At 49.0% G+C, this 17,451-nt stretch overlaps 1 protein-coding gene across 3 annotated transcripts in view; it reads left to right on the top strand.

The window, feature by feature from the left end:
• Positions 1 to 17,451, top strand: part of USP9X (ubiquitin specific peptidase 9 X-linked) — a 2,614,063-nt gene that overhangs the window by 2,085,292 nt on the left and 511,320 nt on the right. For all 3 annotated transcript variants that reach the window (XM_069636534.1, XM_069636533.1, XM_069636535.1), the window contains exon 36: positions 111 to 234. In XM_069636534.1, the coding sequence (XP_069492635.1) occupies positions 111 to 234 (124 nt within the window). The remainder of the gene's footprint in view (positions 1 to 110; positions 235 to 17,451) is intronic.

Below are 17,451 nucleotides of genomic sequence, written 5' to 3'. Positions count from 1 at the left end.
CCTTACACTTTATTAGTCACAGGCTACACAGTGTCAACTTCTCTTGTTCATTTTGATGCTGGTATCTAGTAAGTAATTTATCAACTTTCTTTTTTTAATATTTATTTTAGGACAAGATCATCTGTTACCAGAAGCAGAGGAAATAACCATGATTAGCATACAGCTTGCTGCTAAATTTCTCTTCACCACTGGATTTCATACAAAGAAAATTGTCCGTGGCCCTGCTAGCGATTGGTAAATAATTTTGTCTGTGATTAGGATGTTTGCTCATTTGCTCGCATTCTGATGTGCATAGCATTTTACCATAGTCCTTAAAACTCCTTTAACTCCCAATTTACGGAAAATAATAAAACATTTAATTTGTTTATGGATCCGATAATTTTGGTAGTGTCTTGGTGAGTTTTTATTTTATGTACACTGCTTACATCATCTCATCATAGCTAGTATAACGCCATAATCAGTTTAACACCTTCACTAAGATATTTCCATCTCCTGCAGGTTTGAATTTCGGTTACAGTGCTGTAAAATGACAGAATCTAAAGTAGCAAACATTCTGTTTTTTACTTAAATATGCCCACAAGGATTGCACTTCCTGCCTGCCTCCTTGCCTCCAATAAATAAAAAGACTGTAAAATCTGCGAGGACTTTTAGCTTAAGACATTCATAGAGGTCTCTTTATGAGTAGGCTGTGAGCTGTATGATGCCTGGATATGTTTGAAGGTGACAACCATGATTGATTGGCTTTGCGCAAACTGAATCCAACCCTTTTTCATTGGTATTGGTACTGTGCTCCCAAAATGATTTATTTAACCTGAGAGTCTTCACCCACAACTTATCTATCAATGGAAGCTGAAGATTAACCCTGTACCAGAGGAAAAACAGAGGCACCTGGATGGATTTTGATGATGCTCTGCTGACCTGCACGCTACCAATCATTTTCTCTAGGGCAAAGCCATACCAGTGGGTGTGCACAAGCCTTCCTGAAACCAGAGCAAGGCCCAGAGTAGTGGTTTCCTCTTCTGACCTGCTGGGACCAGCCAAGTTACAAGCAGTTTAGATCCTTTCCACAGAGGCACATGTCTGGTGCGCAGTGCCAGACATGAGAGGGTATCAACATTGAAACCCTGAGAGGAGTGACAGCTGGCAATGTCTGCAACCTGCTCGTGTGATAACCGTTGTAAGGAGGTCTGCCATGATAGAATGTGTCCCAGAGTGTTCAGTTTACAGTCCCGAAGGCAGCCTTTGCAATGCTCCAGCATTGATTAGCAACCAGAAATTTTGAAAACTACTCAAACACTCTGAGATAACTAGTGAACACTTTGTATGCTTTTGGGAAAGAAGCCAGCTAGCTCATTGATGAGAACAATCATGGCTGTAAGGCCTAGACAAAAATAATAGAAACACCTTTTGTTTGATGGCGCTGAGCATTGCTGAAGAACCTGATCATTGCCCTGCTACATTGTGAACTGATCAACAGCGCACACTCAAACTGCACAAGGGTCTGAACTGCAAATTCAGCTCTCTATAACCTTTGGCAGTATGCTAAATAGACCCAACAGCTGAATTGTAGCGCAAAAGAGAGTGTTAACAAAGGCAAGTTGCTACAGCTCCTATGCCTAATCTCAAGAAAGACCCTTGTCGGTGCTTTGATCCGTGGTCCTCTGAGAGCACCAGTGTCGACCCCTGCTTGAAGATCTGTGCCTGCTGAGAAGTGTCCCTGGACCAACGAGCTCTCCCCTGGGCTACCTCGCTGCAGCCATCACAGTTCTGAGCAAAGCCTCAAGCATGTTATCTTACATGGATTCACATGCTCATGAATATTCCCCGTCAGGCTGAGAATCTTCTGTAATCTTAAAGCAGTTTTGCTTTAAATCTAAAAACTGCTTGTCGCATATACAGCCTTTTGCTGTCACTTTGGGTCTTACTGCCCCAGCCAGTAGCATTGCTCCTCATCAGCTCCAACCCCAGTGGCCGTCTTCAGATTTTTCCTGCACATTTTCATGGTGGGAATCCTCTGATTTCGCTCCTCGAAAATCTCAGTACATTTTGTTCCATTTTTGTGAAAGAATGTCTTTTTTGTCTTCATTCTAGTCATCGTTGTGACTACCAGCGGCAGGGAGCTGTTGCCGGTTGAGATCTATCTGGTCCATCGTCTGATCTTCAGAATGTGCGAGGCCTCAGTCTTCCACTTGGCCGTTCACTACATGCCATGGCGGACGCCATGAGGAAGAGTCTTTTCAGAGCCTGCTCAAGGTGTGGCCTAAAGAACATCTTAGTCGAAAAAAGGCATCAGAAATGTATCTACTTTCTACATCCAGACCACGATGCAGTCATTTGTCCCATATGCCAGTCTTTTTCTTCTAAGACAAGGAAGGATCGTCTTACAACGTTGGTGGCCTGGATTGAAGAAGGTGCTAAGGCTTCTGACTTGGCCTCGGTGTTCAGTCATTCCTCAGTTTGGGTCGGCAGGCCCGTAGAGTGTGTTCTCTCGGCTAGGATGCCGAGATCCTTTGAGGCCATTTCCCTGGGGAAGTTAACAAAAAAGGCAAAATCATCTTGCGCTCCTACTTCTACTGCTGCTTCTTTGTCGACGGGCCCGCAGCTGTGGCACCGACAACCACTCTGTTGACAATGGGCACAGGATCCCCTTCATCTGAGAAGTGCTTCTCGGCAACCACGACTTTGTCAACGAGTCGCACCCCGTCGACTAGTCACGTGCCATCAACGACTCAATCTTCAGGTTTATCTCCAAAATAAATTTTTTTGATGGCTGCAACTACTGTCTGTATGACCACATCGCACGTATCTAGGGCGACGCTGCCTTCAAGGCCACCATCAGCCTCGTTGGCATCAGCCGTACCGCCGGCATTTCTGTTGACATCGCCACAGGCTCCTGTCATCACCTCCTTGCACAGGGGTGAGACTGTGGGCAAGGAGTTTCCTTTATCTCTTCACTTCCTTCCAATGCCTTTCAGGGCCAAGCAGCAACTGGGCTCTCCTAGGGCTTCGCCCCCGGCTCTGATAATTGAGCCATCCATTCTTTCTGATGACAAGCTTCCAGAAGCTTTTCACTCTGACCAGGAAGGTGAGCAGAGGGATCCTGACCCCAATCGTCCAGATCCGAAGCGCCCCAAGCAACCTGATCTGCCGTCTCGGCCCAGCAGCCCTGGGCCTCATGCACCGTTGCTACCCCCGGCTGTTCCAAGGGATTTGTTGATAGACATTTTGTCCACTCTCCACACACTGGTATCAGAGCTTCAACGGCGTCTGCTTCCAGCAGCTCCCTTGCCTGCTCCAGCCAAGAGTCCACAGTTGCCTTCACAGCACCACCTGGTGCCCCCTCATCGGACTCAACCTGCTTCTCACCAATTGTCCAATCCAGTGCTTCCCGTAATGGAGGCTGCTGCCCTCCTGGGCAAACTTATCACTAGGGCTGCATCCACGATCAAAGCTGCAAACACAATGGCTATTCTCCTATGTCCCGTGCCCCTTTCCTCCATCCCTGTGGGTCCCCTAAATGTTTGCTGCGAAGAAATGAACTTCACCTTTACATTTTGTATAGCGCATGGTGGCGTGGAGCCGCCGCCTCACCCCAGTCCCTTTTCCACATGGACGGTGCCGGACGTGGTAGCTAGCTTGGAGACTATCCTCTCATGTCCGAGACCTCTCTTGGCTCAGGGCCTTCGCGCTCTCCCACCCAGTGGCCGTGGCGCAAGGCTTCAAAATGGCAGAACGGTACGTGGCAGAGCCTGCCAGGCAAGCAGCCATCTTGAATCTGGCTTGGTGCCCGCTAGTGCTTTCGCCCATCGAGTGGGCTTTGCAGGACAATTCCAGCCCCCTTCCTTTTGGAAGCTGCAACTGATCCTACGGTGCAGGGTTTTGGTCACTCTTCCTGAGGATGCCCCCAGGAGTCTGGTCTGCTCGTAGAGGTCTTGGGGAAACGCACCATGGCCCGGCCCGGCATTCCACTCCAGGAGGATGTGCTGCAGGTGGCACAGAGGGTCTGGGAGAATCCCCGGACCAACACCCAGATGAGCAAGAGGTTGGACAGCAGGTTTGGGCTGACAAACGTGAAGCCAATCCTCTTTGCCTCCCACCCACAGCCCCATTCGTCTGTGGTGGCTGCGGCCTCCTTATATTCTAAACCATTGTCTTTGTCTTCCTCCATGAGAGCCACCTCCAGTTGCTTCTCCAAGGAGTACAAAGTCTTTGAGTCCTTTGGAAAGTGTTGTTACTCCATCTCATCACTGCATCTGGGGCAGGCCAACGCGGATGCCCTCTTGGCCGCAGCTAACCAGAAGCTGTGGCGAGAGCTCTGGGAATTTCTGCCCGACCTACTTTCGGACAAACCTGCCTCCTTCAAGACCTGTCTGGCAGATGCCTTGGCCGTTGCACAGGACCTCTTGGAGTCTTCGGTCTCCCACATCGACAGAGTCAGCCAAGGTTGTGTCTAGGAGTTGAGATGAGGACCGCCTGGATGCACTCCACCAGGTTTTCATTTGATGTGCAGGAGCAGATCCTAGATCTGCTCTTCGATGGTGTGGACCTTTTTCTTTCGTCCACCGATGACGAAGAAGAAAACCTCCACTCAAATAGCCAAGTCCTTGGCCATCCTGACAAAGCTGGGGCAGAAATCCTTCCCTCAATCCCAGGGTAGGACCGAGTTCAAACACCAAACCTTCTCTGGCTTCAAGGGTTTCAGAGACACCGGCATGCAGAAGCCTGAGTCGCCCAGCGACAACAGAAGGAGGCACAGGGCATCACACAGGATTTTCCGCTCCCCATCCCAACATCTGATTCCAGGAAGCTGTGACGTCAGGGTTGGGGAACACCGCTCACCTGTGGGGGGCTGTTTGGCTCTGTTCCAGGACACCTGGAAGCGTCTTTTCCGCAACACGCGGATCCTTTCTCCACAAGCTTCACCCTTCCTCTACCATCCTCTCCTCCTTGGCAGATCAGGTCCCTGGCTCTTTTACAGGAGGTCCTTTTGCTCTTCGAGATGAAGGCGATAGAACTGTTTCCTCTTGTAGACAGGGTCTTCAGTTACTAGTACAGGATTTTTGCAGTACCCAAAAACAACCAAGCTGGCCTGAGGGTAGTCCTGGACCTGTCATTTCTAAATCTGTTTTTACTGCTGGAACGCTTCAAGAGGATTAGTACCACGCACATAGCAGAGTCTTTATGTACAGGGTGCTGGATGTGTTCCCTGGACCTCAAGGATGTATACCTGCATGTACCCATATATCAACCGCATCAGAAATTTCTGTGGTTCATGATTATGTCGTACCACTTCCAGTACAAAGTGCTGCCCTTCGACCTGAACTCGGCTTTTCATGTCTTCGCAAAGTTGATGAATGCAGTGGCTGGCCTTCTCCGCATGGAGGGCCATCTATACCCTTAAATGGACGACTGGTTGCTGAGGGCGGGGTCACCCAAAGAGTTGGTGCGCATCTGCCATAGATTGGCGGAGACCGTTCATCAGCTGGGGTTTTCCCTCAACCAGAGGAAGTCAGTTATGCCCGTCTCAGGAACTGGTCTTCCTAGGGGTGTGTTGGAGCACTACTGTTCAGTGGGGGTTCCCCATGCCCGAGAGGCTTGTGTTCCTCCAGAAGGCGGTGGTGCACTTTCTGGCCAACTCGACCACCTCTGCATGGTGGTTCCAGCACATTCTGGGCCTAGTGTCCTCCTGCGTGCTGACTGCAGCACGCCTGTCTCAAGATGAGGCGCCTCCAGCTCCACCTGGCGGCAACTGGGATCAGGAGACAGGGTCTCAGTCTGACAGAATCCCAATACCACCTCTCTTCTTGCCTGACCATTGCTGGTGGCTAATGGACGGCAGTGTTTCAGTGGGAGCCCCTATTATCCGACCGCAGCCTAGCCTGGTGGGGACAGTGGACTCCTATCTTTCGGACTAGCGGGCTACTCTACAGGGCTGTATGATTCATTGAGCGTGGTCCAGGACAGAAGCCCTCCTACATATCTGCTCGGGGCAGTGGGCCTGGCCCTCAAGGCGTCTTCAATGTTCTATTGAACAAGCAGGGTGGAACCCATTCCTCTGCCACCAAGCTCCCCCCTCCCCCACCCACTCCTCTGCAGGGAAGCGGTTTCGATCTGGGAATGAGCCTTCACAAAGGGGATTTGGATTTCTGCAGTCCACCTTCCGGGGGACAGTCACAGAAGCGGATCAGCTGAGTGGCTTGGGGTTCAACACCTAGGAGCGGGAGTTGCACAGCGACTCCTTGTTGCCCCTGTTCCAACGTTTGGGGTTTGCGGACCTGGACTTGTTCGTCCTCTCCTCTGAATGCCAAGTGCCCCCATTTTGCCTCATGGGCAGGTCGGGGGTCACCGGGAGATGACTTCCAGATTTGGTGGCACGGCCGCAGGTGTTACACGGTCCCGCCCACCCCCTTGTTCCAGCGGACCCTCTCCAAGTACCAGGCTTCTGTGGGTTGCAGCCTCATCCTGGTTGCCTCCACTGGCCTTTGAGACCCTGCTTTTTGTATCTGCTGCAGTTGTGCTCCCAGGGTCCAGTCCATCTTCCGATCCCCAGCAGGGGCTTCCTGACGCAGCAGGGCAGAGCAGTGGAGCATCTGGACCCAAACAAACTGGCCCAGGCACCCTGGCACCTGATCAACTGAAGCTTCTCCATGCTCAATTTAATTTTCAGATGACAACTAGGACATCATTCAGCAGGCCAGGACGCCCTCGACTCAGTCCCAGTATAAAAGGAAATGGTCTAGGTTCTGCCATTGGGCTCTCAACAAATGTCTGAATCCTGTCACCTGCACTCTGGCTGACGTTCTGGCTTTTTCAGAGCCCTTGGCACGTTCTGGAGTTCACCTGTTGCATGTATTTGGCAGCCATCGAGGCTTACAGAATTCCCCTGAGCGTGTTTTTTCAGCAGCCAACCTGGTGGTTAAGGCACACCTTACGGGGTTGTCTAGGCTTTTTCCTAATGTGGATAGGCCTCACCCGGTCTGGGTCCTCAATGTGATTCTTGCAGCTTTGCAACGCAAGCCTTTTGAACTGATGGCCTCTGTGGACATCCGCTTGGTGATACTGAGGCGGTTTTATTGGTTGCTCTCACCTCTGCGCGCAGGGTTAGTGAGCTGCAGGCATTGTCTTCAGGCGAGACCTTCACCACGTTTCCCAACGACAAAGTCATCATGCGCACTCACCCCAACTGCTTGCCCAAGGTGGTTTCTCCTCCGTTCCATCTGAATCAAGCGATCTGCCTTCCAGTGTTCTTCCTGAACCCGCAGTCGGAGGCATAGAGGGCTCTACATTCCTTGGACCTCAAGAAGGTTCTCAAGTTTGATCTCTTTCAGAAAAAAATCCTTCAGGAAGTCTGAGTCACTGTGATTTTTGGCAGCTCCTACCCCGGCTCTAAGGCTTCTATCGCCCGTTGGATGGTCTAGGCCATTTCAGAGGCCTACACGTCCATGGGCAAGCCTGTTCCTGAGGGGATTTCTCAAGTCCCAGAAGTTCTGGAATGTCATGTTATAGCACATGCTCAAACAACCGGAGCACAGAAACTGCCTGACCTCCCTGGACCTGGAAGATGCCTACTTCCACATTCCCATTAATCTTAAGACACTTGGATTACTCAGATTTGTCGTCAACGGCAAACATTACCAAGTCAAGGCCCTTCCCTTCGTCCTCCAGTCAGCCCCAGAGGTCTTCACAAAGTGATTGGCTCCAGTGGCGGCCCATCTACGATGTGCTGGCACCTACGTCTATCCCTACCTAAACGACTAGTTGATCCACGACCACTCTCGGTCACTGGCCCTGCAGCACACCCAGGAGACCATCAGGTGCCTCATTTCGTTGGGATTCTCAATCAACTTTCCAAATTCCTGCGCGGTTCCATCCCAGAATGCGCTCATCCTAGGTGAACACACTGACGTGTCTGGCTTCCCCCTCTGAGGAGAGGGTCAAGGCCATCTTGGGGAAAATGCAACCGCTCGCAACGCATCAACTGACGGCTGTAAGTTCCATCAAATCGCTGCTGGGGATGATGTCCATCTAGTTCCTTATTGCAGGCTGCAGATGACTGTTATGATCCTGGAGGCCAGGTGACAGCAAATATCAGGCTCTGGAATAACAAGATCACCCTGATTCCAGCATCCAGGAAAACCCTGCACTGGTGGTCCATTACTGAGAATCTTACGCAAGGTGCTCCCTTTAGTCTTCCAGCGCATCAGGCCACGGTCACCACCAACGCAACCCTTGAAGGGTGAGGAGCGCACACAGGGCAGTTACATGCCAGAGGCTTCTGGCAACCAGTGGAGGTGGTTTTACACATCAACATCTTGGAGCTGTGAGCTGTGGTCTGGGCTCAAAAGTAATTTAAGCTCCAGGGCAAGGTGGTCCGCATTTCACAGACAACACGACCACCGTGTTCTACATCAGGAAGCATGGGGGAAGCTGCTCTCCCATTTTGTCCAAGGATGCGTAAGCGATGTGGAACTGGGTGATGGATACGATGTTTCTCATCCCATTCCATGTAGCAGACATTCACAATGCCATTGCAAACTCTTTCAGCAGGGAACTACAAACTTGAACCAAGTCTTCTCCAATTGGGGTCGGCCTCAGATCGACCTATTTGCCACAGCGGCAAATGCAAAGGCACTGAAGGTTTTCCAGCCGGTACCTGCAACCAAGGAGAGGGATGATTTCTCTATGCATTCCTTCCGATCCATCTGATTCTGCCAGTGCTAAGGGCTCTCAAACCGACCCATTGGAAGATGATACTCATTGCTCCGGCCTGACACAAGCAGATCTGGTACTTGGTGTTGGGCAGAAACCTGTGCAGTTCCCTCAGGGACCACTGCAAAAGGCTTAAGACTACAGGTGTTGGCAGTATACCCAATTGGTAGCAGTCTGTACCACCCAGATTTACCTGGTAGTTGTGGCTGAGCAGCCAGACTTCTCTCAAGAAGATTTAGACAGTATATAGAGTTTACAAGATAGGTACCAAAATACAGTAGCACAAGCAAACACTGACCAGAGCTTTGGTATCAAAGTATATAATTATTTATTAAAAAGACACTTCGAAACACTCCAGCACTATTATTGTAAGCAAGTTCAAAAACACAGCCACTATTAATATATATATATACATCCCTTATTCCTTATTAGACAAGTCTTAGTTAACGCCACTTATTTCCAGACAGAGGTGAGCGCTTAACTAAAGATGGCACTCCAATAAGTTAAGAAAAAGGGAGGGAAAAGGCAGAAATTAGGAAAGCACACAACACAATACTTTAGAAGCACCCAGCAAGGCAGGAAAGTCAAAGTCTACTTGTGAGCAAAAAGTTCAGAGGCCAGGCTCCCTCTTGGAGAGAGTAGGACACCAATGCGCCCAAGATCACACAGTTTAAAAGGCTTGAAAAGTCTTGCAGGGAGTTCAAAAAGGAATTAGTTCAGCTCAGAAAAGTTCAGTTAGCCAGCCTAGGGCCAACCCAAGTTTAAGTTGAGGATTTAAGAGACACCCCACACAGACCGTTGCGAGGGAGGCCAGGTGAACACAGTACCCTTGAAAGTGGAGAGGATCCTCCAGCGGGGGCAGTTGTTCCTGGGAGTGGGTGCAAGTCGAAGCGTCGTCCAGAGGAAGAGAAGGTCTCGACGTGGAGGAAAGCTGAAGGTCGTTGCACTGCCAGGGAAGAAACAAGCCGCAGAGTTCTCCGGTTAAAAGGTACTACCCTTTTATTTGCGGTAGTGGTAAAACGTGCTATCCCGGTTGCCGGGGTGCTTGGTACGGGCAAGGCGGCCACGAGATGATCCGGGAAGGCGAAAAGGCGGGCAAACTGGTTATCCCCACCAGTCAAAGGAAGAAGACTCTTCGGGATGAAGATCTCCTCTGTCGTTGGAAGAAGAGGTGAGTCGGTTCAGCAGGGCTCCACCAGTGGTGGTGTTGCAGGTCGGCTCAGCTTCTCCCTCTTTGGATTCTTTAGGTCCTGTGGTGACGTCTGAATTCCCAGTCCCCAAAGCCCTGCTTTTATGCAGAAAACCCCCATTCATTCAGCCTAGCTGTCACTCAAACATGCTAAGTGGTGAGCCGGGCGGCTTACTACTTGGGCCAATCACACAAGAGTGCGACTTGAGTTGCCAAGGCAACTCAGTCCAGGGTGTCTAAACCCCCTCCCACACCCCCTGTGGTACCCAGACAGAGTGGCACCACTTTTGGAGGCTTCTGTGGAGAAGCCCGCCAAAATGTGGAACAAAGGGCTCGACTTGGGTTGGAGTCACAGAGCTAACACATGCCATTTTGGAACCAAGTTTCGGCAAAAAATACCAACCGGTGAATTTATATTAATTTAATAAACCGGCGGTATGTTCGAGGCTATATTAAAAAGTGGTAGCCTCGAACAATGGGAAAATCCCATAGGAATATATTTGCGGTCGAATATAAAAAGTAGTATCCACTGCCACCAGCCAAAACTCGGTTGGGGGGAACTGGACAGTGCCCCCTCGAACAACAGACCCCGGGGAAATCGAATTGCCCCGACCAGTACGTCCACAATATGATGGTTTTTACTGGTTCTGTTCACAATTTAAGACTAGTAAAGCCAATGGTGACTTTACATGCCCTGGGAGACAGTAGTCAGTCCCAGGATATGGAGTCTATGTTTGGGGGTCGCTACGACACCCCTGGGTTACTGCACGGAGGGTGCTGTTTAACCCACATATCAAAAACACATGAAGCCCTATGGGGTAAAGGACCCCATAACCCATAGAACACATACAAAGTCAAAGGAACACCTCAAATCATGTCTAAGAGTGGGAGAAAAAGAGTCTCACTCTTAGCAGGAGAAAAAAATAAACCCCAAAAATCCAGCAAAGCTGCTGGGGGGACTCACTAGGTTTGGGAAATTAGCCTTAACAGAGAATTCTCCCTAACACTTGGATCTTCTACACCCGTTGGTGGCTCCATGCATCAAACTGCCTCCTCCCACGGACCTGCTCTCCAGAGAGGGAGGGTCCGTCCTTCATCACGGCCCAGCGACATTGAATATGGTGGCTTGGCTCCTGCAAACCTATAATGTGGACATTACTCATTGCCTGTAGAATGTAAGGATATTCTCGCTGAGGCTGGGGCACCGTCGACTCTTCCGGGCTATACGCACAGATGCAAACGTTTCTCGCTGTGGTTCGATTTGCAGGTCCTCTCCCCCTGCCCCCTTTGCATAAAAGCTCCTCAAATTCTTCCTTATCTGCTCTGCCTAGCAAAAGCAGGACTTGTTCTTGGGAGGACAGCTCAGGGCCAGGGCAACCTGCTCGCCTTGGAAGCAAGAAGACAGAAAGCAACACAGGTTCGATCCCAGGGTCCACACTTAGAAATCTCTGGTTTATCATATCCATCAAGGTGCATCTTGCACCTATTTCCCGGTGCACTCTGACGCCTGGCAGGCCTTCCTTGTGGTCTCACAGACTTGTTAAATAGTTCCTAAAAGGTCTATTCAGAACGTTGCCTCCTGTCAAGGCTCCGGCCCCCAGGTGGGAGCTTAACGTCATTCTGTCAAAATTGATAGCTCCTCCTTTTTAACCTCTTCACATTGTTCCACTTAAGTGTTTTTCTTGGAAGACCGCTTTTCTGGTGGTGGTCACTTCCGCCAGACGTGTTAGTGAGTTACAAGCTCTCTTGTAAACCACCATATTTGTCCTTTCATCAATCCAAGGTGGTACTCTGCACTTGTCCATACTTTATGCCGAAGGTTCCATCGGACTTTCCTTTGAACAAGCCTTTGTTTGGATCTGTTCACCCTTACCTGTGTGGAGGTACCGGTGTGGAGGGATCTGCAAAGTTAGATAACACCAGTCTACAAAAGCATTGGACCAAAGCCATATGCTGTCAGTACTTCTTTCAGGTATGGCCATGCCAGGCTGTCAATAGCCTTGTTTGCGTCCAGCGACAGTTACACTGCCGTCTGCCCTTTACGTGCCCCTACTTCATTCAAATTTAGCACGTGCCAGATATTGGCGAATACTGACCTACCCTTAAAAAAGCCAGTTTGGTTATCATTAATTTAAGACAGTAAAATCTTTGAGAGCCTATTGGCCAATATCTTGCTGAATATCTTCGCGTCACTGTTGATCAGCTCTATGGGCCTGTATGTGTTACAAACTTCAGGGCCTTTCCCTGCTTTCAGAATGAGTGATGATCAGGGTTCCCTCATTGTAACGGAGATCCGCCCACTCACCCCGAAAGAGTTGAAGACATTTGTCAAAGGGGAGGACTAGCTGGGACCGAAAAGCTTCATAAACGGCGCTGGGAAACCTATCAGGCCCTGAGATTTTGTTGCGTGGAAGGTTTTTAATGATCGATTCTACCTCTTGTGCCGCAATGGGATCATCTAATGTGAGCATGTCTATTTCCAATAGGCAGGTCAGGTGAGCTAAATCAAAGAATTACGTACATCGCCTGGAAAAGAAACATCTGCACCTAGAAATATTGTGTAGTAGCTTTCTACTATTTGAATTTAATTTGTTCATCCCAGAACCGCCTTCCCTAATGATCTCGCAAAGCTCTGCCATTACATGCTTGAGCACATTTCAATTTGTCCACCAAAATACATTTGCCTTGTCCCCTCTAAAGTAGAAATACTGCTTGATGTGTAAGAGATTGCACAGCCGCTCCTGCCTGCATTGCCTCCAACTTAGCCCAGAGTCCCCTGAGTGACCTCATCATAGTCAAACAAACTCTTATTTGGTTTGACCTTCAAGTTCCAAAATTCAGTTATTATAAAATGAGAGAATATTGTGTGCAAAACAAAAATTATAACGTTTTAAAAAGTACACAAAATTGCATATTGAAATAATGCCGGCATTAGAAACAAAACACGAGCAATAGTAAAAATTAAATAAACAGTAAAAAAATTGGGAGTCTGTTGAAATTTTAATGTATAAGAGCCAAGGAGAGATTGTTCTCACAACATTGGACACCTCATCCATAGGTTACCATACTACTGGGTCCAGACTTTAAAGCCTTATTTCTCTGTGACCATGCCCTGTAGATAAAATGAGCTGTCCCAGAAAACACACGAGGATGGAAACCTTCTCTTAAAAATCTCATTGCTGGAGTTACGCAACAAATGCCTTCATTATTCAAAATGGATCTCAAGTACATACATCTCAGCCGATGGGTTTCACAACCGTGTAAAAAAGTGCAGGCTATTTATCCACATTTATCCGCATCTATCCTTGGGCAGTCATGACACCCTCCTATTAATGCATCAATAATTTTTTGCATATATACATTAAATAAAAGAGGAGCCAGGCCACCACCCTGCCCTACGCCAACATTGACCACAAGCTCCTGGGTCTGCTCACCCCCCAACCCATGTCTAACTTTGGCCTTATTAGCAGAGTATAATGAGCGAATAATGGCAACTAAATCAGAGGGGGTGCTCCATGTTTCAGCAAAATCCGCCATAATACTTCTCTCGAAACAGTATTGAAAGCTGTTTTTATTGGGTCCAAAAAGACCACATATAGATGCATTCTCTTTAGGATAGTATATTTAGCAATAATCAGATACAAATTCGAGAAATCGACACACCATCCAACCTTGCCAATATTACAGTGAGAAACACTCGTCCCATTCGAATTTCTGCCAGTGACCAACTTCTATGAAGAACCAGTATCCCTTGATTGCAAGGCACCATACTACTTGGCCCATAGTGCAATGGCAAACTCCAGTTTTTTCCTCTCTATTAACTCCTTATATTTCCATTGTAAGGATCGTAAGAGCAAGTTGTCAGACCCTGCTGAACTGTTTACACAAGACACAATCTCCCTTTTAGCACTATAACAAGCCACATCATACCAACCATACCATCATGTGTGGGAGTGATACAAGGGGGAAAGATTTTCTTTGAGAGATTCAAATTCTTGTAATATAGTGTAATCAGAGCAGTCTATACCACAAATGGCAACACTGTTACTCAAGATGGCCACATAAATGGGTCATTTCAAATCCTGTTTGAAAAGGTTGATCTACTTAACCCCCTCACAGGTATAGCCAATATGTGTCCTCGATTGGGCAGAGAGATTATCCTCATTACCAGTTGACTCTTTGTTAATTACCCGAATTGTAGCTACTAAGGGATGATGGTCACTCTCCGGTCTCTCATGAACCGTAAAGTCACCAATTCTAGCCCAATCTTACCTTGAGATTAGTATATAATCAATCAGGGAGCTCCCATGTCATGATGCCTACCCCCGGGCATCCGGATCAAGCCCATCAGCCCCGGGAGCAGGCATCCAGACATTTACAAAAACCCCAGCAGCCCCAGCTAGGGGCTGTCTGGGTTCAGTCCTGGCGCCGTAGGCACCAGGCTCATAATAAAAATCAGTCCTGGCGCCATAGGCGCCAGGCTCATAGACATTACTTACCTCATGCAGACCATGCTGCAAATAAGTCCAAGCCAAGGTGAGGCCTGGATAGGACTATTTTACTACAGGGACTATTTTTTACTCGGGTGTGGTCCTGGGGAGCTTCTTTCCTGGGACTACTTTGGAGGCTATTTAAACCACGCCCGAACAGCAGCACATACTTCGTGTTATTCTGCATCCAGCAGCGTGACTCTCACCGTGCCTGCAGCTAGCAGCCAGTCTTCTGCCACGCCCGCCTCGAATTCGGAGCTCCTAGAATAAAGAGGAAGAAAAGGACAAGGTTAGAAAACTAACTTATTTCAAATTCCTCACCTGATTCCGGATCCATTTCATCCCCCGACCTGGAAGTACATCAGTCCTGCACGCGTCGCTTCGCCAGCTCCAGCACGGTGCCATACTCCCCAGTTCTCACAGCATCTTTCGATCTGGCACTGTCTCCATCATTTCTTCGCCGTACTCCGACACCTAGGGGCACAAGAATAACAAGGTGAGCCAAGAGAATCAAATACCTCTTACCACCATAGACTTACCTGATTTACCACCGGCGGTATTATTCTCCATATCTTCATATGCCACATCTGTAAAGAGGGAGAAAAACACGTTAACGCATGTAATAGTTACCGGACAGCTTTGGGTAACACAGACTCTTACAAGAACGCCAGCAGAAGCTACGAGACCTTCTTCTCACGAACTCAGTTGCAACTTAAGGAAGGAAGGGGACAAGAGTGAACATCGGGCACATTGAACTCTTTGAACTTGATACTTACCAATCCCGCCTGGGACTTCAGAGTCAATGCTTACCGGAAACTCTCCCAACGCCTTCAAACCAGTGAAGTAACTGGTATCTACGCGCCCCTGCAAGACACGCAGGATGCAGAGCTCATCTTTTACAAACATAAGGAAAATACTTCTTCGGGTCTGGCAGACAAGACTAGGCGGGCCAGTCCAGACAGTCATCTCTGCACTACGCATCACGTTGACGGAGACTGCAGCTGTCCGGGTCCGATCGACCCCTGTGGGGTCCGGTGAGCATAACCTCCCATTGGCCCCTGAAAAGGTTTTTTGGGTCGGCTGGTCCCTTACAAAACGACCGTTAAACGTCCGTAAGTTCATTCCGGTCAAGTGGCACAGCGAGTAGAGCGCTCGCTTTGACACCCGTGCAGAGCCTGTTAACGCAGGTTCGAATCCCGGCGGGGCCAAACTCAGCCTTTCATCCTTCCGAGGTCGATAAATGAGCACCACACACCGTGGGTAATAATAAGCAGCGCTCAGATACCTGAGGGTTTGTAGCGCTATATAAAAGCCTAATTATTATTATTATTTTAAACAAAATGCAAACGGACTCCAGAGCAAGGCGGTGAGCGCGACAAGGAGGGATGACATTGGGAGGTGGACTATCGCAAGCCTCATCCTGCTCTCCCAAATTCCCATAAACTCGTTCTGGGGTTCAGTTGAAGATTGAAATCACCTACCACAATTGTAAAGGAGGGACAACACATAGGGGGACACCTCATCAACTAAATTCTGTAGGCGCAACAATGTCAAAGGGCCTTGTGAGGGTGTATTATATCAATTGAAAAAAACACATCACTTCATCCTTGGCCAACCATATCTTTAACATTTGCAGATCCGCCGAACCAGAATCCACAACCTCCACCTTCCAGCCAAGAGTGACATCAACCCATACCAGTAGCCCCCACTAGGTCTGCCTCTTATACCCTTGATGGCTGGGATGTGCAAAGACTGATAACCCTGGAAGCTGACATAATCAGGGGCCCAGGTTTCCTGCAAGGCTAAAGTATGGTGTTTTCTAATAAGCACCCACTAATCCAGGTCCTCCAGCAGTCGATTCACACCAGGCACATTCGATGAAAGCCGCTCAAAAACCCCTCCTTTCGTGTGTATTTGACTAGCACATGCTGCCTGCTGCTCTAGTCAAGGCTGCTGTCCTCCCATTCAACTCCCGTTGAAACACTGCTTTCCCTGCATCCCATACCAGCCCTAGATCCAGTACCCTCCGGTCATTATTACTGAAATACTGCTCTATCACTTACCCGTTTCCCTTTTCAGCACCGGGTCCCGTAATGCAGTCCGTCTCAGTTGTCAAGAGTGAGGGGTACCGGGGCATGATCCGTGTGGAGCATGGATTACATTTCTAAAGAGGTGGGGATCAGGTCTATTCCAGAAAGGGACCTGTGAACTGAGGAGTAAAATGTGAACTTGTGTTCCCCCTGGTGGTAGAACCGCCACGCCTCCACCACGTCCAGTTCTCTAAGCATGCTTGTGATGGCCCTAAAGTTCAGTCGGTCCACCTGATAAGCTGGGGACATCTTATCCATGTGAGGATCGATGACGCAGTTAAAATTCCCCCCCATGATCAATTCTCCCTTCTCGAACCTTAGAATAATTGGGACCAACTCCCAGACAAATTGATCCTGGTTGTCATTTGGACTGTAAAGCCCCACTATCGTCAGCGGAAACACCTCTAGGGAACCCCACAGGGCCAGGTACCTTCCCTGTGAGTCCCTTAAGACACCCCCACCAGAAAAGGAAAAACTCTTGCTAGTAAAATACCCACGCCCTTTCTTTCACTCCTGCACTACTAAAATAGCTGATGGGGCACCTTCTACCTTTGATCCTGTTTTCATCATGGGGCATCAAGTAGGTCTCCTGGAGGATTGCGATGTCCCACTGCAAGGATCCCAGCAGACCTATAACATGCCAACCGTGGCGTAGACCTCAAACAAAAACAACCCTCTAGGGGTATAACTAAACCAACTGTCGAGTGACTCCAACCAGGGACAGTTCCCGTGCACCGAAGCCATCCTGCCCCCTTCCCGACCATTGAAAATCTCCCCTAACCCCCAAGAACCAACCAGGTGTCCCCCCACAACATGTTACCTCCCAAACATGGTGCAATCCCAAAGGTCCCCCCAGGGTTCCACCACTACGTTTACAGTTCTGCTGCATCTCTCTTGTGGCTCTTAGCCGGAACAGGCAATCTACAGGGCCATGGCCCAAGATTTCAAGACCAGATTGTCTGTCAGGTCAGAC

This window comes from Ambystoma mexicanum, chromosome 7p (assembly GCF_040938575.1).
Source record: "Ambystoma mexicanum isolate Mex_15411 chromosome 7p, UKY_AmexF1_1, whole genome shotgun sequence".
Taxonomy (NCBI): Eukaryota; Metazoa; Chordata; class Amphibia; order Caudata; family Ambystomatidae; genus Ambystoma; species Ambystoma mexicanum.
The sequence above is the reverse complement of the archived record's forward strand: the minus strand, read 5'-3'. Positions and strand labels throughout refer to the sequence as shown.